Raw genomic sequence first — 22,323 nt, 5'->3', positions numbered from 1 at the left:
TTTCACCCCTCTCTCCAGTCGGTTTCACCCCTCCAGTCGTTTTCACCCCCTCTCCAGTCGTTTTAATCCCTCTCTCCAGTCGTTTTCACCCCTCTCCAGTCGTTTTCATCCCTCCAGTCGTTTTAATCCCTCTCTCCAGTCGTTTTCACCCCTCTCTCCAGTCGTTTTCACCCCTCTCTCCAGTCGTTTTCATCCCTCTCTCCAGTTGTTTTCATCCCTCTCTCCAGTCGTTTTCATCCCTCTCTCCAGTCATTTTCACCCCTCTCTCCAGTCGTTTTCACCCCTCCTGTGGTTTTCATCCCTCTCTCCAGTGGTTTTAATCCCTCTCTCCAGTCGTTTTCATCCCTCTCTCCAGTCATTTTCACCCCTCCAGTCGTTTTCATCCCTCTCTCCAGTCGTTTTCACCCCTCTCTCCAGTCGTTTTCACCCCTCCTGTGGTTTTCATCCCTCCAGTCGTTTTCACCCCTCTCTCCAGTCATTTTCACCCCTCTCTCCAGTCGTTTTCATCCCTCCAGTCGTTTTAATCCCTCTCTCCAGTCGTTTTAATCCCTCTCTCCAGTCGTTTTAATCCCTCTCTCCAGTCGTTTTCACCCCTCTCCAGTCTTTTTCACCCCTCTCTCCTGTCATTTTAATCCCTCTCTCCAGTCGTTTTAATCCCTCTCTCCTGTGGTTTTCATCCCTCCAGTCGTTTTCACCCCTCTCTCCAGTCGTTTTCACCCCTCTCTCCAGTCATTTTCACCCCTCTCTCCTGTCATTTTAATCCCTCTCCAGTCGTTTTCATCCCTCTCTCCAGTCGTTTTAATCCCTCTCTCCTGTGGTTTTCATCCCTCCAGTCATTTTCACCCCTCTCTCCAGTCGTTTTCATCCCTCTCTCCAGTCGTTTTCACCCCTCCAGTCGTTTTCATCCCTCTCTCCAGTCATTTTAATCCCTCTCTCCTGTGGTTTTCATCCCTCCAGTCGTTTTCATCCCTCCTGTCATTTTCATCCCTGTCTCCAGTCGTTTTCACCCCTCTCTCCTGTCATTTTTCCACAGCACAACGCTCCGATCCCTCAGGGCGGCCGTGGAGCCGTTCAGTTCGTCACTCAGTACCAACACTCATCTGGACAGAGACGCATCCGGGTCACAACCACCGCCAGGAAGTACGCTGCTAGTGCAAGCACACGCACACACACACACACACACACACACACACACACACACACTAGGTATAGGTCATGATTTTTGAATTTTCTAAATCAGTATTTCCCAAACTATGGGTTGGTGACCCAATTTGGGTCGCGGACCGGTGGGGGGTGGGTCCGGGTCGCCAACTGGTCGTCATGGCAACTCATTACCATATGTTTTTTGTGAGTTTGGGTCCCAGGGAGACACAACATTTATCTTTTGGCTCCCAAGATGAAAAAGTTTGAGAAACCCTGTTATAAGTAATTGAATTATAAAAAAAAAAAAAAAAAAAAAAGTTTATGCGACTATCACCTTGTCTTAACTCATTAAGTGCCATAGACGACCTAACTCGTCTTACATAATCCAGCGCTTAAGTGCCAAGGACGAGCTAACTCGTCTTACATAAACATTTTTTTTTTTTGACGGTGGGACATCAATCAACCCCTTTTACATCTTCGAGATAACTATTTGGAGCAAGAGCATGTGTGTAATCTATTTTACCGACCACTAAGTGGCGACAGAGACCGAGAGAAGTCACAGCCACGGGACCCAAAAGCCACAAAAGCAGCCGCCTCCCGCGGAAATGGCTTGGCGATTTTACAGTCAGAAGCCCGGACACACACACACAGAACGGACAGAGATCCCTTCCCCCCAGAGCCGCGCAGCAACGCGCGAACACACACACACACACACACACACACACACACACACACACACACACACACACCGCGGGAGCAAGCCATTCAAGGAAATGGCGACGCGATTTTACAGTAATCCATTTCAGACTCGTCTTGCCCGACAGGCAGACAGGCAGGCAGGCAGCAGCAACGCGCTTCTGACACGCCCGCTGTTAGAGCCAGGAGGAAGGAGGAGAAGACACACGGAGGGAGGAGTTTGAATGAGAGGGGTGTTTCCTGTTGTTATGGAGGAAATTACTGTTCAAAACTATTGTTTAGAATGTCTGACGGTCTTACTGATGCCAAAAATGAATGGTTAAAGTGACTGTTTCACAAAAAGCCATTTATCTCTGAATAAATTTCCAGACGCTGAAACCATGCTGTACTCAACGGCTAATATCTACATAACTACTAACTCTGCAAACTAACTCTTTTAGACAGAGAAAGCACACATTCTATTAGTTATTTTTAGATGATTGGTGTTCATGAATTCTTAACAGAAAAGAATCCTCGGCTATTCTAAAATGAGCCAGAATCGTCAAAAACACCCCTGGCACAACTTACCTACAGGAATGAAAACATGGCTGGCATTCAATGTGTTAAAAAGTATATTTTTCCATGTTTGTTTGTTGTTGCTAGCTAGCTCTATACAAATGCCCGCCTATAGAGCTTGCTAGTAGGGAATAGATATGGCTTGATTAGCCCCGAATTAATCCTTCCCTTGTTTTAACATGAAAACTGGCTAATCAAGCCATATCTTTATCTTTAGCTGGACTAGGTAGCTGGCTCTATGCTACCTACCTTGCTCGTTAGCCTGGCTAGCTAACGTCAATAGAGCTCAACTGTTACTGACCACTTTTTCTCAGCTACCGTACCGGAAGAGAATTCCCTATTCATTTCACCTGTTTTTATTTGTTTGTTTTTGCTCCAAGTGAAAAGTTTTATGGTCACTTACGATTCAGTAGGTGGCTGGTTGGCTTGGTTCCAGGCTTCCAGGCATGTGTGTGTGGGGGGAGGGTGATCTTCGAAGAATGGTTGAATAGTTCCCAGTGTAATTGTATTTTTGCTTGAAATGCCCATCCCTAACACAAACACATGCACAGACTAGTCAGCTGGTCACCTAGAATCGAGTTATTAATTACTTAATTATTTATTATTATTATTTCTGATTTCCCCCCCATTTTTCTCCCAAATTGTACTTTTGGCCAATTTCCCCCTCCTCCGGTCGCTGCTCCACCCTCTGCCCATCTGGGGAGAGCTGTAGACTAGTACCATGCGTCCTCCGACACATGTGCAGTTGCCAGCGGCTTCTTTTTCACCTAACAGCGAGTGGTTTCACCGGCAGGACGTAGCATGTTCCACCCCGACCAGGCGCCCAGAGGAGGCGCTAGTGCAGCGATCAGGACACATACCCTCATTCCGGCTTCCCACCCGCAGACACAGCAAATTGGGCCTGTGTGGATGGCTTTGGACGCCCAACCAAGCCAGAGGTAATGCGTGGGCGCGAACCTGCGACCCTTGTGTTGGTAGGTAAGGAATCTACTGCTACACTACCCAGACGTCCTGAGTTATTAATTACTTTAACTGTTAATTAAAGTGGTTATCTTAGAGGAAAAGGGACCTTTCAATTAACCTTTTCATTCCAAAATAAGACACTTGCCCTGGTATCAGTCACCCTTTTCACTATCCATGAGTTTGCATCCCTCTCTCTTCTCCTCTCAGTTGGGCGGATGCTCAGACTCAGATTCAGACCATTGCGGCGTCGTTCGACCAGGAGGCGGCGGCCATCTTGATGGCGAGGCTGGCGGTGTACCGGGCAGAGACGGAGGAGGGGCCGGATGTGCTGAGGTGGCTGGACAGACAGCTGATCAGACTGGTGAGGAAGGAGAGAGCGTGCGTGTCGTGACACAGAGGTTGCAAGTTCAATCCCCACAGCAGCCGCAATGTGCTGGTGGACTGACCGAAGCGGCTAGCCCTACCGACCGGTTTCACTGCTGAAAAACTGTTAAACTGCTTTACTGCAAGAGCTAGCGTGGTACAGACAGCTGCACCTGAGAATTTTACACGAAACACAAAGAATTAACTTTCCTGAAACTGAGAATGATGATGAAGAATGGGAAAAATATGAATATTGTCTAAATATTATAAATAGGGATGCACAATATGGATTTTCTTCAGCTGATATGATAACCGATAATTACCTCCTTCTCATGGCCGATACCGATGATTTCATAGGTTTGTATTGTAAAAAGAAGTTGATAAGCTGTAGTTTTATGCGCAGCTGAGGGTAAGAAAGGCTAAGATGTACTGAGCAAAGATGGCTGATTCTCTCTCTCTCTCTCTCTCTCTCTCTCTCCAGTGTCAGAAGTTTGGAGATTACCATAAGGACGATCCTAACTCCTTCCGATTTTCAGAGACTTTCTCCCTCTATCCCCAGGTACGGTACATCCCATAATCCTATACCATCAGTAAAGTTGTCTCTAATGTAATGAGTCAAGTTGTGTTGTGTATGTGTGTTGTGAGATGTTCTAACAAGTTGCTCCTCTGTGTTTCAGTTCATGTTCCACCTGCGGCGCTCTCCCTTCCTGCAGGTGTTTAACAACAGTCCAGATGAGAGCTCGTACTACAGACACCAGTTCAACAGACAGGACCTCACCCAGGCACTCATCATGATACAGCCCATACTCTACGCATACTCCTTCAACGGCCCGCCAGAGGTACACACACACACACACACACACACACACACACACGTGTTAAGTAGGGCTGTGGCGATTCACTTATCTCCCGATTCGATACTATCACGATTCTTGGGTGCCGATTCGATTTATATTGCGATTCTTAAGTATTGCGATTCTACGATTATTGCGATTCGATATTACGATTTATTGCGATTTTTGTTTATTTTTTTCTTTTCTTTTTTCAGTTTGTTTGCTTTTTTACACTAGATTAGAACATGGGAAAAGTTGAATCATACACTAGAGACTGTATATTATATATCATGAGTAGGGCTGGGCGATATAGTTAAAAACAGGGGCGGACTGGGATCATAATTCAGGCCGGGCATTAGATACCAAGCAGGCCAGGCCGATATGGGCCAACGCGCGTGAAATTTGGGCCGTTTGAAGCCAGATTTGGGCCGTTTGAAGTCCAATTTTACAATGAGATGCACCCACTTTAACCCTGAAGTGTAATTATTACTTCAGACTAACTAATAAAGTAATAAAACCACTAGTAAACCAGTAGGTGGTGCCTGGCCTGCTGTTCAGTGAGTGGCCTGACTGCAAGCACCCAAAAAAAAAAAAAAAAAAAGTATTTTTTTTTTAAATTTGCGATTATCGATTCTGGAATAAAAGATCGATCCAAAAAATCGTGACATTAAAAATCGCGATACTTAGGTGAATCGATTTTTTCCCCCATCCCTAGTGTTAAGCCCCTTCTCATAAGCATGTCTCAAAGAGCTTGACATAGCATTATCACAGTCATATTAGGGCTGTGCGATTAATCGATTTTGAATCGTAATCGAATTAATTAGTTAGGACGATGTTAAAAAAATGAAAATCGTAAAATCGTTTTTTTTTTTTTTTTTTTTTTTTAATTTTCACTTTAACTAGGGTAAGTACGTTACGCAGGGCGGCTCTCTATCATGTACGCATGCTGCTACTTGTCCATTCTCACCGCTGTAAAGTCTCTCTAGAGGCTGTGATACTGGCTACTAAAAACAGCAGCACAATGGACTTATTTCAACACCTCCGACCAAAAAGCAGCTTGTTGCACTGCCGGCTGTAGCCTACAAGATAACGATTGCCACAACACACTCACGCGCGCACACAAACACAGACATTATCACCGGACGATGAAACGTTGCCTTTACAGTTCACATAATAACAAAACAACACGTGAGGCCACCGAGTACTGATAGATTGGCTGTATTCATGGCTGCCTCAGCTGACTCACCTGTCCCTGTGTGTCTGAATTTCCCCCTAACTGCTATCGCAGTTCCACGCATTCCTGTTGTGACTTTGTGTTATTCTAGTACAGATATAACTCCGAGCACGGGTGGTCGCTTAGACACTAATATAATTATCTCACCGAGGAACACGCAAATCCACCAGTGTCAAGTTAGCAAGCAACAGCCAGGAAGTTAAGCATAGCAGCGGCAAGCTAAAACAGGAAGTTGAGTTGTTCTACCTTCAGAGTAAAAGCGTAAATTGTCAATTATGGAAAAAAGGGGGGAAAAGAGCTCTGCAGGGCAACAAATGTTTAGAGAAGTATAATAGTATAATAAATCGAAATCGAAATCGAAAATCGGGTTTTGAGAGAAAAAATCGTCAATTTTAGTTTTAGGCAAAATCGCACAGCCCTAAGTCATATACTACATCATATACGTATATACACAACACAGGTTACATACATCATACTGTATACATACTACACATTTTACTAGCCTGGTAAACCAGCCGGTCACGTGAACTCACATTTCATTTCGTTCTTTGTTCCCGTCTGGCCTGAAGCCTTCACCCAGTGTTTTGCAGTGGGCGGAGGTTGGGCGGGTGTCCTTGCCTTGACAGACAACTCCTTCAGCCAATCAGCGTTGGTTCCAGTCAAACCCAAATCCACTCGGGAGAACGGCAAAAACATATTTTCTGCAGAGAAACTCTGTGAGGTGACAGAGCTAACCACTGAGCCCATGTGCTGTTGCTGCATGGAGCTACAAAGCAGCAACCAAAACGGTGCTGCCACACAACAAGAGCCTAAAGAGTGGTTTATGATCGCCGTAGTGAGCCAGGTGCGAGGGGGCGTGAGCCAAATATGACGTCATCGCGTCAGGGGCGAACCCTCCGCAACCGCTAGCGCGTACCTGAAGATTTCTTTCTCTTCTGAGCCATGTTTTGACCACATTTCTTGACCCATGTGGTAAAACCTTGATTTGTAAAGCTGCCTCCACATGATAAGCGAGCTTCTCTTCTCTCACCGCGAGGTAGAGCGGAGAAAGGTCAACTGTAAATAGGTCAAAGTTCATACAATTTGAACTTTGAGCGCAGCGCAATGTGGCAGTGTAGTGCTGCCTGCCGCATAGTTGGGAGGCACCACTCTCCCCACAGGAAAACAACGAGGCAGCGGGCGCAGAGCTGTTTTACCACGGATCATGTGTGGGGGCTTAACTGTTCATTTTTACTCATTTCAAATAAATGTACTGTGTTGAGAGAGATAAAGCAGCACAGGGCTGAGAACTGAAACGCCTATTCAGTAAAAATAAGTGTGCTGATAAGATCGTTTCAGACTTGGAGTGAAACTGCACTCTGCAATACTGCACATAATGGCTTTTCATTGTCACTTTTGATGGCCAGTTTCTCACTTATCACTGTACAATGATCACTTGGCTGCAGCTCTGACCATGAAAACCTCGGTGCCTGCGTGGAGCTCACGCGCAATCTGCCGAGGTCTACCAGGTGCCTTGCTCGACTATATCTCGCCCTTAAGTCTCTATCCAGACTCTTCTTCTGTGGTTCATCGTTGGTGGAACGAGTTACCAAACTCCATTCTGCAGAGTCCCTCTCATTCTTTAAGAAAAAGCTAAAGATCTTTATGCTCCTTCTCACCTGATGGACTTTGGCTCTCTGCTCTGCCTCGTAGCTCCTGTCGTGTTGGAGCAGAGTTCAGCTTTATGGCCCGTACTCTCGTTCTCTCCTGAGTAGAAGATGCTTGTGTTGTGTTAAATCTCATGTGTACATCACTTTGGATAAAAGCGTCTGCCAAATGACTAATTGCAATTGTAAATTGTAAGCTGTGTGTGTGTGTGTGTGTGTGTGTGTGTGTGTGTGTGTGTGTGTGTGTGTGTGTGTGTGTGTGTGTGTGTGTGTGTGTGTGTGTGTGTGTGTGTGTGTGTGTGTGTGTGTGTGTGTGTTGCAGCCGGTCCTGCTGGACAGCAGCAGCATCCTTCCAGACCGGATCCTGTTGATGGACACCTTCTTCCAGATCCTCATCTACCATGGAGAGGTACACACACAGACATGCATGTAAAATATTACATGACCGTGGTTCTAACTATTTCACCAAGTACTTCCAGTATGTTCGTGACCCCAGGAAGAATAGCTGCAGCTGTGCTGTAGCTAATGGGGATCTTAAATAAAGACAAAGACATCCATAGCCGGAACACAAGAGCCAGTGTAGCAGATATGAAACTACTGAATCTGAAGAGCAAAGTAGGAAAAAGTACATTCCTCTATACGGGGGGAGAGGAGTGGAACAAGATCCCTAATGAAATTAAGTCTGCTAATTCTCTGAATGGTTTTAAAAACCTTCTGAAGAAATTCTTATTGAGCAAACTAGAGTAACACATGAGTCTCCCGGTGTTATGGTATGTTGGTTTATGTCTCCTGTTCCTCTTATCGTTGTTCTGTATTGTTATGCCTCCGCCGGCGATAGCCAGGCCGGAGGCATTATGGATTCGGGTTGTCCGTACGTCCGTCCGATGTCCGTTAACGCGATATCTGAGGAACGCCTTGGCGAACTTCTTCAAATTTGCCTCAAACGTTGACTTGGACTCAAGCATGAACTGATTAGATTTTGGTGGTTAAAGTTCAAGGTCACTGTGACCTTCACGAACGCCATTTTCAAGCTTGTTAACACGATATCTCAGAACGCCTTGATGGAATTTCTTCGAATTTGCCTCAAACGTCCACTTGGACTCAAGGATGAACTGATTAGATTTTGGTGGTCAAAGTTCAAGGTCACTGTGACCTCACGACCGTTCGTTTCATGCGCCTTAATGCGATATCTCAGGAAGACCTTAATGGAATTTCATCAAATTTGCCTCAAACCTCCACTTGGACTCAAGGGTGAACTGATTGGATTTTGGTGGTTAAAGGTAAAATTTCAAGGTCACTGTGACCTCAGGAACCCCATTTCCAAGCTCTTTAACACGATATCTCAGGAACGCCTTGACAGAATTTCTTCCAATTTGGCTCAAATTTCGACTTGGACTCAAGGATGAAGTAATTACATTTTGGTGGTCAAAGGACAAATGTTAAGGTCACTGTGACCTCACTAACCCTAACCCTTTTCAAGCTTGTTAACGTGATATCTCAGGAACGCATTGATGGAATTTTATCTCATTTGCCTCAAACGTCCACTTGGACTCAAGGATGAACTGATTCTATTTTGGTGGTCAAGGTCACTGTGACCTCACGAATGCCATTTTCAAGCTTGGTAATGCCATATCTCAGTAACACCTTCACAGAATTTCTTCACATTTGGCTCAAACGTCAAAGTCTGGACAGACATGGATGTCAACTGCTCACTTGTTGGCGGAGGCATATATCCGCGCCGCGGTGCGCTCGTTCTAGTTTACCTGATGTTACTATGTTATTGTATGTCATGTTTTGATAAGATATAATAATAAATTGAAACAAACCGTGCTCACTTGCTTCCTTTTTATATAATTCCTAGGCTCGGCCTCTGCGCGGCCTCGCCCAACCTGCAGCTGTGTAGTGATTCATTAGTACTTTTTCATGAGGGAATGGAGTGCTTTGGATATAATCAGAATCAGAAAAACTGATCCCAGAGGAAATTGTGACATGCTACAGTTGCTCATACTCAGACATGATAATAACAACAAACCACCATATATACATAACATCAAACATTCTCAGGCATGAAAATATCAAACAAACCAAAATATCTACATAATCAGCAAACATCTACATTCTCAGAGACATACGACTGTTCCGTACAGTGAGAATCAATAAAATAGCATCCAATATAAGTTACAAAGATTAAAGGGGGACTGACCCCCCCAGATTTCTTGCAAAACGGTATTCTACTTGATTTGAAAACTCTGCAGGCAAGATGGCCGCCTATACTCCCTTCTGGACCCTGGTAGAATTCCTAGCCCATAAACTAACATAACTTGGCCAAAAGTTTTGTGGCAAAGTCCGTTATTGCCTTACTAACTGAGTTGGGCATTCGGGGACGGAGCCTGAAACTTGCGGTTAGCAACATGTCTCAGGCAGCAGAACGAGCAAGTGAATGGCTGTGGATAAGGAGGAAACATGCTAGCTGGGGAGCTCGCTAAGGTCAGATTGATTGTTTGTTGTTGGTCATGATTAACGGTCCGCATCAACAGGGCTGAATCATTGACGGTGGTGGTGTAGTTAGGGATTGTTTGTTGTTGGTCATGATTAACGGTCCGCATCAACAGGGCTGAATCATTGACAGTGGTGGTGTAGTCAGGAATGTCATACCGAACCGACCTGGATAGTGAGGTAATATGCAGTTGTGCGGTGGTAGCATGGAGGGGGGTGTTTCCAGGACGCTGGATTACACCGTTAAGCCTTCTTGAGGTGTCGTGGGCCTAACTTAACGAAACGTCGGTGAAGGAAGGTGCCCACTTGAAAACCCCAATGACATGCTTCATACTGCTGTTGGCTAGGGTAGGTAACTGGTGATTTATGTCTTGTTTATTAGTTTGTTAGCCTGTTAGCTTGTTTTATTCTGGATTGGGCTTCTAAATGTGTTTTTCCTCGGATTTTGGCACAAGGGATAGTAACATCTTGTCCTGTGTATTAATTAATAACATACAAAATAAAACAAATAGTAATGTCTTTATTTGTTGTAGAATGCAGAGGACATGTACTGTAACTGTTTAGTTAAACTCGCATTCCAGGAATATTGTATTTACTGCACTGCTGAATGAATGAATTAATTTATTTATTTGGTGATAAAATAAAATAACACAACAGTACATATAGTAATGAAAGAACAGACAATATATCAATCACCGAGGATAAAAACACAAAAAAGTCCGAGGGCTTATTTCCATTGTGGTCCTCACATAAAACATATAGTAAGACGAGGCATAAAAAACATAAAACACTTAAAACAATTTAAAAGAAACATAGGAGAGAGGAGAGCGGTTACATTAAAGGAACTCAAGATAAAATAAATAGCAGCAGATCAAGCAAATAGCAGCAGGGCAATGTATCACTTATAAAAAGACTACCTGAAATAAAAAGGCTATAAAATAAATGTAAAGTGCATTGCCATGAAGCCAGTAATTTAAAGTGCATTTCTATAGAGCCAGTATTTTAAGGCTCTTTTAAAACTGGTCACAGTAGTACTTGCTTTTATGTCCCTTGGTAGATTGTTCCAGTGAACTGCTGCGCTGTACCTGAAGCTATTTTTCCCCATCAGACTTTTAAATCGACAGGGTATAAAATCTGTCGACCTACCTCGAGTAGCGTGCTGATGTGTTTTTCGTACAAGTAAGAAGTAGTTTAGTAGGTACTTCGGGACCTCACGTAAAGTCATTTTAAAAGTGAGCAGCATTTTAATATATAAAGTGCGCTTTTCGACCGATAACCATCAGAGACTTTCAAAGTGCTTGGTGTCAAGGTGAGTACAGGGGTGCAACTTAAGTATAACTCGGATTAATTTAATTAATTAATGCTCCAAAGATAACGTAGTTGGCTCGAGCCTGTTTCGTCCTGGAACCCACTCGCTTTGCGCCAGAAGACAATCAATTTGGGGGTGTGGGCACTGGGCACTGACGCCAACGTCAGTGCCCAGAACTGTCAAATCAAATCATCGACAGAGACGCTATGGCCCGCCTCCCAGTATTTTCAGTGTATCAGAGATAGATAGATAGATAGATAGATAGATAGATAGATAGATAGATAGATAGATAGATAGATAGATAGATAGAGAACGTGATAAATATAGCCACGTTATAAACAACAAACTAATGCCGGTGATCCGTATGGAAACAGTGTTACTCGAAATGTTTAAAAGTTATATAAATTTGGTCATTCAGTGTAATGTAACACAACAGTCAACGTTGATCTGCCCCGGATGGCGGATGGGGTTACAGTGCGTATCTTCCCCCTTCTGTGGTTCCTCTGAAGAAGTGTGGTTTCACAGAGGGGGAAGATGGGCACTGTAACCCCATCCGCCATCCGGGGCAGATCAACGTTGACTGTTGTGTTGTTGTTAGCTTAGCTTCTAGCTATTAGCTAAATAATTATATTTACAACCATAATGAACCGTGATCCGACAGAAAAAGTGTCATTTAGAGAGCGTGTGCAGCATGCCCCGCACTCGCCGCAGGCTCTCGTTATAGCCTGTTTGAGGAGACTACTCGGAGCTCAAAATCTTCCGTGGGCATCCGAATGAAGCCAAACTATTTCGGTGAGTAAAACATAATATTTTAAGCTGGAAATGAGGACCGTGGTGTAAAAAACCGAAATTCTCCTTTAAGCAACACCAGGTTCTATTCTCCTTTGTGGCGACATTGGAGAAAGAGCCTCTATCTTTTATGATGCCTTGTATTTATTTTAGTGTTGTCTTTGCATTTATATGTATTTTTATGTACTTTATGTCTTGTCTTGTTTTATATTGACCTGCCCTTGTGTCTGAAATAAAGTTTGAATTGAATTGAATTAAAGGGCTCGCGCCACGTGAACTACAGTAATAATCACATGGGGGGAAAAAAACATTTTTCATATGAGTGGGGCACGCCTAAATACTGTACCACCGTTACGTAACAATGTACCAAATCGGCCATTCATTTGAGGGCACAAAAAAGCAGGTTTGAACCCATAGAGGGCACTTATGCTGCTGAAATGATAGGGGTTTGTAAAATTGTAACCGATTGGTCTCAAATGTGGAGATTTTGACCAGAATTCTTCACATACCACCCCAAAAGCCATATATACAGTATTGGTTAAAAGCTGAAAAAAGTGTTTTCGGGTAAGTTACACTTTAAGTACCATACGTGTAATTGCACATAGTTTCATTGCACATCAGGTTTACATTCTCTAAGTTGGTTGTGTTTTGACGGGTGGGGTGAGTGAGCCACGGCTATCCAATTGGCTGACTCAGAGTGACTGGTGTTCTGAGTGAGGAGTTAAAGAGTTTGATGGTCACAGGCAGGAATGACTTCTCAAGTCAAGTCAAATTTTATTTATATAGCACCTTTCATACACAAAGGCAATTCAAGGTGCTTTACAAAAAAATAATCGAAAAAACAAGCAGCAAAGCAATGCACATATAAAAAACACATAAAAAACACAGCCGACAGTTTTAGTTAAAATATATACTCAAATTAACAAACATGAAACATTATTTCTGTTTTAAATAAGTTACAAGGCACTCTTCAGTATTATTATTACATGTACAGTCCATTTGTTGGAAATGTACAGGAAAAATCTTTTTAAAATTACAGGCCGAGAGAGGCAGTAGTTTAGTAGCAGTTAAAAGCAAGAGTAAACATAAAGGTCTTTAGCTTGGATTTAAAAATAGGCAGAGTAGGGGCAGATCTAATGTGTTCAGGGAGTTTGTTCCAGTTATGAGAGGCATAGTGGGAGAACGCGGCTTCACCATGTTTAGATTTGGTCCTTGGGACAATTAGTAGACCTGTGTTGCTCTGTGGTGCATCTGGGTGGAATCAGTCTTGCACTGAACGTGCTCCTGTGTTTGACCAGCACATCATGGAGGGGATGGGAGGCGTTGTCCATGATGGAACGTAGCCTGGACAACATTCTCCTCTCCGACACTGATGTCAGAGAGCTCAGCTCCAGCCCCACGATGTCCCTTGCCTTGCGGATCAGTTTGCTAAGTCTGTTTGCGCCCGCTGCCCTCAGCCTACTGCCCCAGCACATGACAGCATACAGGAAGGCAGTGGCGACCACTGACTCATAAAACATCCTCAGCATAGTCCGGCAGATGTTGAAAGACATCAGCCGTCTCAGAAAGTAAACGCCTTTGCCCTTTCTTGTAGAGGGCCTCTGTGTTCTTAGCCCAGTCCAGTTTATTGTCTATGTATGTTTATTGTCCAAGGTACTTGTAGTCCTCCAGTGGTGAGAAAAAGCCAGCACTCAAATGTCCTTTCACAGGTTTTAATAGTTCCTCAAAACCGGGCAGCAGCAACAACAAATGTTTCAGCTAAAGGCCTTCTTCAGCGTTGTCAATGCTGAGGAAGGCCTTTGGCTGAAACGTTCGCTGTTGCTCCAGGATACAAGGTGGGCATCCACCCACATCGCAGTCAGCTTCTCACCCAGTAGTGCCGGCCTGATGGTGTTGAAGGCACTGGAGAAGTCAAAGAACATGACTCTCACAGTGCTAGTCGGTTTGTCCAGGTGGGCGTAGGCGTGGTTGGTCAGGTAGATTACGGCGTCCTCAACTCCCAGTTGGGGCTGGTAGGTGAACTGGAGCGGGTCCAAGAATGGCTTGACCATGGGCCAGACCTGCTCCAGGACCAGTTTCTCCAGGGTCTTCATGATGTGGTAGGTCAAGGCTACCTCAAAACAGCCCCGCAGTGCCTCATATGCCGCCTCAGACCATCTCACTTCCTTCGTGGTCACAGGCTGCTGTTTCACTAGAGGCACATAGCTGGGTTTGAGGTAGACAAGGTTGTGGTTTGACCTTCCCAGAGGGGGGAGGGGGGACGAGTCATATCATGCCTATAGCACTTCCAATGCAGTCAGACACACAGAGCTGACTCTGACACTTTAGCTAGCATTATCTAGCTAGCATATAAGGCAATGATACTCAACTGGCAGCCCGCGGGCTACATGCGGCCCGCGGGCGCCCGCTGTGTGGCCCGCGATGGAATTAAAAAAAAAAAAATTGCAGTGCACCTGAACGCAACATGCAAGATACCCGCTGAATAAGTGTCCAAATGTTCATGTAATTCTGGCCAATACTCACACTTCTGTTATAGCATTTCAGTCTGGAATATGGAATATCTTTCAATAATCTATGATTTAGCTGCTAAATTGTCAAATACCGCCGTCTGCTCGCTACTCAGCCACTTATGTATGTACTTAACCTAAGTAACTATCCGGTGTGCACAACATTGTCAGACTAAACTCCGTCTGACACCTACAATCTGCTACAGAAAAATGTATATTGATTCTTTATTAACTGGCCCCTGGCCTTCTATCATTTCACGAAAGTGGCCCCCGGGCAAAGCAAGTTGAGTATCAATCAATCAATCAAACCTTTATTGGCAGACGCTTGGTCCATAGATGACACATACACAATTACAAAAAGCACATAAGGGCACAATAATAGAACAAAAGTACATTATAAAAGAGAGTCATACCAGAATTTCCACATATGTGACTGGTATCTCACAGTGCTTAGCCCAGGATCAGTGAGCAACTTAATAATAACATTCTGAGACACGTTCAATCTACAGATGAACCTGTACCTCAGATTTCTCAGGAGCGCCTGGAAAGTGGCCACCCCCGCCTTACAGAACAGGTCACTAGCACTGCTCCACCTGGGCTTTTTCAGCAAGATGCGCATGCAATCATTATAGGCAACCTGAAGTTTATGCATGCTTGCCTTCTTAAACTTTGCCCACAAGGGGGCAGTATAGATAGGGGTACAGTAAGCCCTAAAGAGTGTGATCTTTACATCATCAGAACAGGAGTGGAATTTCCTGACCAACATGTTAGCCTGAATGTATAACACACGCCGCTGTCTATACATATCATCATCATCATCACCCATATGGTCAGTGATGAAGTGGCCCAGATATTTGGTTTTGTCACAGACACATAGAGCATGCTCAGACAAAAGAAAGACAGGAAAAGCAAGATCCCGGTCCTCTTTCATTCTACAGATCATAACAACACTCTTCTTAGCATTGTATTTAACATCAAATTGGACCCCGTAATCAGAACAGATATTCAGCAGATGTTGAAACCCAGCGCTGCTGGGGGAGAAGATCGCTGATATAAGGTAAATAAATGGCAAGCTAAAACCCCCACAAGATGATACAATTAATAATTCTCACAGAGCCTCTCCTCCGCCATGTTTGTTGATCTTTAGTCGTGCCTCTTCCTCGATTTAGCTTGGTTGGTTGAAAAAATTGACATTAATGAGCAGCACTCTTCTCTAAAGGTTTTCTACTTGAGGTGCACAGAGAGCTCCGCTAAAAACACTAGCCGCAGATAACGCTGAAATGCCAGGCGTGGTGCTGGGAAGAGGAGCACTCCTAGCACATCTTTACCATTGAGAATGAATTGCAGAAAGGCACTGGCAGCTAAAAAAAAAGAAAGCTTTCTGTGGACATGGCCCCTTACACTGACCCCCCCCCCCCCCTCAGACGGTGGCTCAGTGGAGGAAGGCAGGGTATCAGGAGATGCCAGAGTACGAGAACTTCCGCCACCTGCTACAGGCTCCTGTGGACGACGCCCAGGAGCTGCTGCACAGCCGCTTCCCCATGCCCCGCTACATAGACACAGAGCACGGAGGCAGCCAGGTACACAAACACACACACACACACACACACACAATGCTACTTGTACTAAAATTCAACAGCACTTTTAATCCCACAGGTAAATTCCATACAGAGTGTCAGTGGTGATAATGATGATGGTGATGATGATGATGATGATGATAATGATGGTGAGGATTTGCTGCTCTGTCTCTCCAGGCTCGCTTCCTCCTCTCCAAAGTGAATCCCTCCCAGACTCACAACAACATGTATGCCTGGGGACAGGTGAGAACCTTACTTAACCCTTACCTTACCATGTGCCAAACCTCCGTCTGGAGAAATTCAAGCAGAGCAGTTGGTTAGAAATAGGCTTGGACAATATAGGGGACTCTAGCTTAAGGACCTCCTGTCCTCCTGGGGGGGGGCGATAAAAATAGGGTCAGGAAGGATGTAAATGAGTTTTGGGATGAAAGTTGGGGGGGGGGGGAGGATGGCTAACTATAAATTACAGTTTAGCTCACGTTGGCTAGTAGCATAAACCCCCCCCCCCCCCCTCCCCCCCAGCAACATTCTAGGTTTATGTGGCCCCCCAAGAAAAATAATTGCCCACCCCTGCTTTAAATGATGGCTCCATATACTATATAGACCTCTCTCTCCCCCTCTCTGTCTGTCTGTCTCTCCCTTTCTCTCTCTCAGGAGTCTGGAGCTCCCATCCTGACAGATGATGTCAGTCTTCAGGTCTTTATGGATCATCTGAAGAAGTTAGCCGTCTCCAGCGCTGCCTGAGGCTCCTCCCCCTCTGTGTCACTTCTGTATTTCCAGCCTGTGTGTGTGTGTGTGTGTGCGTGTGTGCGTGCGTGCGTGCGTGCGTTGATTTGCGTTTTGCTGCCTAAGTTCCCACAAGTGGCCGACCCGCCGGCCCAACTACAGAACAAACAAAAAGACGAGTGGAGTCAAGTTGAGCCGGTACCATTTAAGCCCCTGGAAACCCAAATCCACAATAGCCTTCCAACTATGTAATTTATGGTCTTATGTGCATAATAGATTAGTAAGTAAGCATCTAAAAGCATTAGACATTAGTTTCAATCAGTTCAATTAGTTTTTGTGCTGTTCCCTATGCTGGGTTTGAAGTAGTTTGATTATGCTCCAGACTTATTACAACCAATCAGGCTGAAGTGCCTCTACCCTGCAAATTCAAAAAATGCATCAAAATGTATCAAGTTGTGCAGCACTGTGAGGGGAGGGGAGCAAGCAAACATGCCTCCACAGTTTCAGAGCAGAAAATACAGTACCACAGGAATGAGTCCGGAAGTAGCACTTCCTGGTTTGTAGGTGTAAATGTCAATGGGATTTTTTTTATGTGGATTTCAGTTAAATGCATGAAATAAGGTCTGTGGTTAACAAAAGTTATGAAATGGCTAACTTTGTCTTCAGCAAGATAATCTTCACAATTGAGGACCACTTTTATGACTTTTGAAGCGTAAATGCGTTTTTCTTTTATGTGATTTTCAGAAAACGTTTCAAAAGTCATAAAAGTGGTCCTCGTTTGTGAAGATTATCTTGCTGAACACAAACTTCGCTGTTTCATAAACTTTTGTTAACCACAGACCTTATTTAATGCATTTGACCAAAATCGCCATCCCAAAAAATCCATAGACTTTTCCTAAAGAACCAGCATGCCGGCGATTTCCGGGTAAGCCTATAAAAATACGTCATCCCTGCGGTACTCTATATACTGCTTAGTTTTTCATGATTTTGAAACCAAATTTTATATACAGTACTTGGTGACATTTTTAATTGTTCAAATTTGGCTGGGTGGATAATGACACATTTTTCTGTAGAATGACAAACTCAAAACACATATTTATATTTGGTTTCCAGGGACTTTAAATGAGATGCATCACCAGATTTTTGATTTATTTCTTTTCTTTTCACTTCAGCCCTCCAACACTACAAGAGTTTGCTTTTAGCGGGGCCTCGTCTGCCTGCCTGTGACTGTCTGCCTGTGTTTATTCTCATGTTTCTAATAAAACTCTGCTGTGGATAAGCCTGTTGTAAGTTGTGTTGGATCTGATCTGCAGTCTGTTTTGTAGAATTTCATATAAAAGAAAAGCTGCCCTATGCAAAGGATGTGTAATTGGCTTATTTTAAAACACATTTCAGAAAAATCACCCTTCACGATGTTAATGGCCTTTGGATGGAGCCTTTGTGCCATAAAAAAAAAGTGCACCGAAGGCCAGATGGCCTTGCCCCTAAAATGATGAAATTCCCACCCTGGTATTAACCCTAACATACATGTCTTTGATGGTGGGAGGAAACCCACACGAACACGGGGAGAACATGCTAACCCCACACAGAAAGGACCTGGGATGGACCGGGCTTCGAACCCGGGACCTTCTTGCTTTGAGGCCTGTGAGTTTTGTCCTGAATTGGGCGTTAATGACACACAGGCTAAATGCAAGCTGTGACACTTATGTTGGTGTGAATACTTATGCCTGAACAGATCTCCTTACCAATTATGTTTGTTTAGCATAATTTGCAGACGGTCTTCTTTTTTTCCATAACATTATTTTTTTATACACAATCACATGCATATACACTTACAACACATAAGAGCAAGGGGTACACTGTGAGCAGGTTGTAAACATGTGTTGTATGGCATCTAACAGCCATTTAACATTTAATGGAGCACTTTATAATCCCCCTGCCCAGCTACCCCACACACAGACCAACGTAACCCCACCCCTCCCACGCATACACACACGTACGCATGCACACACACACACCCACCCACATACATACAGGAATTAAATGTGGGGGGGGGGGGGATAAGGAAAGGGAAAATAAACAAAAGAAACCATAACCAAAAAACAAAACAAAAGTAAGGCGAGTTACACCTGCTGCTCGGCTGGAAGCCTCTGAAGGCTATTTACATATGAAAGACGGTCTTTCTAGCTCAATTGACTGATAGTTTAAATACTTTGTAGACAGTTCTCTCCAGGGGCGGCTGCTGCATTTTTGTCAACGTAGGGCTTTACCAAAAATAGAGTGATATGGTTGAAAACAATATCATGATAATTGTAAGGATTCTTCTCTATCAATACTGTTGTTCATGCTAATGTATCTTATTTAGGATTGATGTATTTAAACTCAGTTCATGGAAATAAACCTTCCAACCACAAAGAATTATCTGTCAGGAATAATTTCTATAGTGTACCCACACATACCAGTTTACAGAGGTTACACTTCCTCACACCTGTGCTAGCCTATATTGTTTTTACTGTATTCTTTTGGTCATGTTTATTGACAAAAAGTAGGCTACATTAATGTAACTGTGTTGTGGTCAATTATTAATGTAGGCTAAAACATTAATATTTTTAGAGGTTAGAGGGTTCCCTGTACAATTTACAGCATTATTTTTTATGCACAGCCTGTGAGGTCCTGTAGTAACGACCGGTATATGATTATGATTCACTGGAATAAAAAAAAAAGTTTACTACTTACATGTCAAATGAATTGCATAGAAACAACTCACCAAAATTGACTATTGCACAGCTGATTTTACAAAAATCTTGGGGCTCCCCCCCATGCGTCCCTTGCCAAATCCTTTGCTTTTGCTGAAATGATGCCACTGCATGATGAACAGACAACAGGCATGTGACTTTTTGTGACGTAATTTGCCCCGGAAGTAAGTTCCGCGTCCATTTTCTCCATAGACATTTCGATAAATCCAAATATAATGAGTTTTAAGGCTCGAACCAAGCCTAAAAAGTCTTCCAGAGAATCTTGAATGACCATAAAACACTCGGTTTAAGCAAGAACAAAAAATAACAACGGGAAAAAATTATATTCCACCCCCCGCCCGGGTTTTATTTTTTGTTCTCGCTTAAACCGAATGTTTTATTGGACACGGAACTTACTTCCAGGGCAAATTACATCACGAAAAGTCACGTGCCTGTTGAGCTCTATAGTTGATGTGTTGAAGTTTTTTTAAATAGCCTATTGTATGTTCAAGGTTCAAGGTTCAGTATCAGGGTCACACACTTCCATATCATTTTCAACAATATTTTCATAAAAACTCAAACATTCATTCCAGAACTACTAGACAATCTAAGTTCCTGCACATTCCACTTTGTCGTACCACCAGAGGGCAGTTATCCATCAAATACAAAGGTGTTAACTTATGGAACAACTATATCCACCTGATGGACAGCTCACCCTCCCTACCCGTCTACAAAAGGAAACTAAAAGAACATCTGTGCTCAATGGAATTGTGCTAAAAAAAAATTCTGTTGCCATTGTAATTTACTTCTTCTGATGTATTGCTCAATTATTAAGTTTGTTTATTTTGTTTTATTTTTTATTTTGTACTATCTACGTATTATTATTTGTACTATCTGCTTGGTTATAATTAATATATATATTTTTTAGAAATATATAAAAAAAAGAATTACATGGTGAGGTTCTCGATAAGCCCTTCCAGGGTTTCTTACCTCTCCAAGCACTGATATCATATGTATTGTATTTTATTAATTTCCCCTCCAGGTGAAATACACTTGGCATGTATGGTCTTTACAGTGCAAAATCAATAAATCAAAATCAAATCAGTATGTGATTATTCTAGCTCTGAGCTCAGAGAAGTTAGCTAAGTTCAGGCTTTAGATTACTCTCTAAAATAAAACATGTCGTGTGTGTGTGTGTGTGTGTGTGTGTGTGTGTGTGTGAGCAGCGAGCCGAATAGTGTTTTTGGAGATTGGGGGGGGGGGGGGGGGTGGCTTCAACAAATTCATAGTCAGTTCCCCTCCCCCCGAAAAGCGGAGGGGACTAGTGCAGTGCACTCGCAGACACGGCCAATTGTGTCCAGTGTTGGGCAGTAAAGTAGCACGTTACTGTAATTTTATTACTTTCACAGTAACTAGTAATTTAAAGGATTTCCAATTTCCAAAACAGTTATTATATTACAGTTACTAATCCAAGTATCTTCAAGTTACTGCATTATTTTCTCCAGTGCTGGGCCTCCTAAAGGTTTATTGTTTCAATAAAGTGGGTTCAGTTCTAAAAGGAGCTGGCTAAACAGATTGTACATCACTTTACGGAAGGGGGGTAGCTAAAGTAACAAGTAACGGAAATAATTACTTTTGATCCCAAGTAATAAGCAATTTTATTACTTTTTAAAGGAGTAATAAGTAATTACATTTCTTGAGTAACTTGTTAACACTGATTGTGTCTGTAGGAACGTCTGACCAAGCCAGAAGTACCACTGCCGGGAATTTAACCTGGGTCTCTGTGGTGGTAGGAGAGTGCTGCATGAGTGTTTTAAAATTAAATCCCATTCACCATGCTCCCTGCTTCATTCTTATCTACTATCTACTGTTATCCACTGTTATCTACTGTTCACACACACACACACACACACACACACAGCAGGGTCAGGTTACAGAGCTAAATGACAACAGCGTTTCTATGGCAGCGGTTCATTAGTCGGAGCCCCGCCTACTCCGACCTGCTACTTCCTGTCATTCTCCTGCCACTTCCTCCAGGAAGCAGGAAGCATCTGGGTCGCCGTGACAACAACCAACCCCCAGCCTCTGTGTGTGTGTGTGTGTGTGTGTGTGTGTGTGTGTGTGTGTGTTTCTGAGAAAGTCAACAATGGGCTCATAATGGTTTAGGTTTCATTATTGTTGCTGGTGGTGTGTGTGTGTGTGTGTGTGTGTGTGTGTGTGTGTGTGTGTGTGTGTGTGTGTGTGTGTGTGTGTGTGTGTGTGTGTGTGTGTGTGTGTGTGTGTGTGTAAGAGTTACATTTCCCTCATCACATAATGAATGAATCACATTTCCACTGTTTGTTAAAGTCCCATCCTAGTGTGTGTATGTGTGTGTGTGTGTGTTGGTAAAAGCTCCATCCTGTTACAGTAGCAGGTCAACCTCATTCCATCAAAACACAATGAGAGAGACGGGGGGAAGGGGACATTTGATTCAGTTCAGTTGATTCACTGTAACATGAAGCCGGGACAAAAGCCAGACTGCATTTGAAATTGATCCCCTCTGTTCATACAGAGAGTCACCTGGCACACAGCGGCCCAGTCTCCACACAATACTCACACCCTGGAAGAGACACCCAGAGAGAGACCAAACAACACACCAGAGATGGGGACTTGGACTTGAGTTGTACTTATGTCACACACACAGTGATTTGAGACTTGACGTGAGATTCGTCCTCTAAAGACTTGAGAGTCGACTCGGACTCGAGATTTGGG

General features: G+C 43.6%; 1 protein-coding gene across 2 annotated transcripts in view; it reads left to right on the top strand.

Moving 5' to 3' along the window:
- sec23a (Sec23 homolog A, coat complex II component) overlaps positions 1-18,110 on the top strand; it is a 44,290-nt gene extending 26,180 nt beyond the window's left edge. For both annotated transcript variants that reach the window (XM_083633988.1, XM_083633987.1), the window contains 8 exons: positions 1,034-1,140; positions 3,565-3,718; positions 4,202-4,279; positions 4,398-4,559; positions 7,756-7,842; positions 15,959-16,114; positions 16,289-16,354; positions 16,766-18,110. In XM_083633988.1, coding sequence (XP_083490114.1) covers positions 1,034-1,140; positions 3,565-3,718; positions 4,202-4,279; positions 4,398-4,559; positions 7,756-7,842; positions 15,959-16,114; positions 16,289-16,354; positions 16,766-16,855 — 900 coding nt within the window. In that variant the 3' untranslated portion in view covers positions 16,856-18,110. The remainder of the gene's footprint in view (positions 1-1,033; positions 1,141-3,564; positions 3,719-4,201; positions 4,280-4,397; positions 4,560-7,755; positions 7,843-15,958; positions 16,115-16,288; positions 16,355-16,765) is intronic.
- Positions 18,111-22,323: the final 4,213 nt, after the last annotated feature.

Source organism: Poromitra crassiceps (assembly GCF_964638095.1).
Source record: "Poromitra crassiceps genome assembly, chromosome: 3".
Classification (NCBI taxonomy): Eukaryota; Metazoa; Chordata; class Actinopteri; order Beryciformes; family Melamphaidae; genus Poromitra; species Poromitra crassiceps.
The sequence above is the reverse complement of the archived record's forward strand: the minus strand, read 5'-3'. Positions and strand labels throughout refer to the sequence as shown.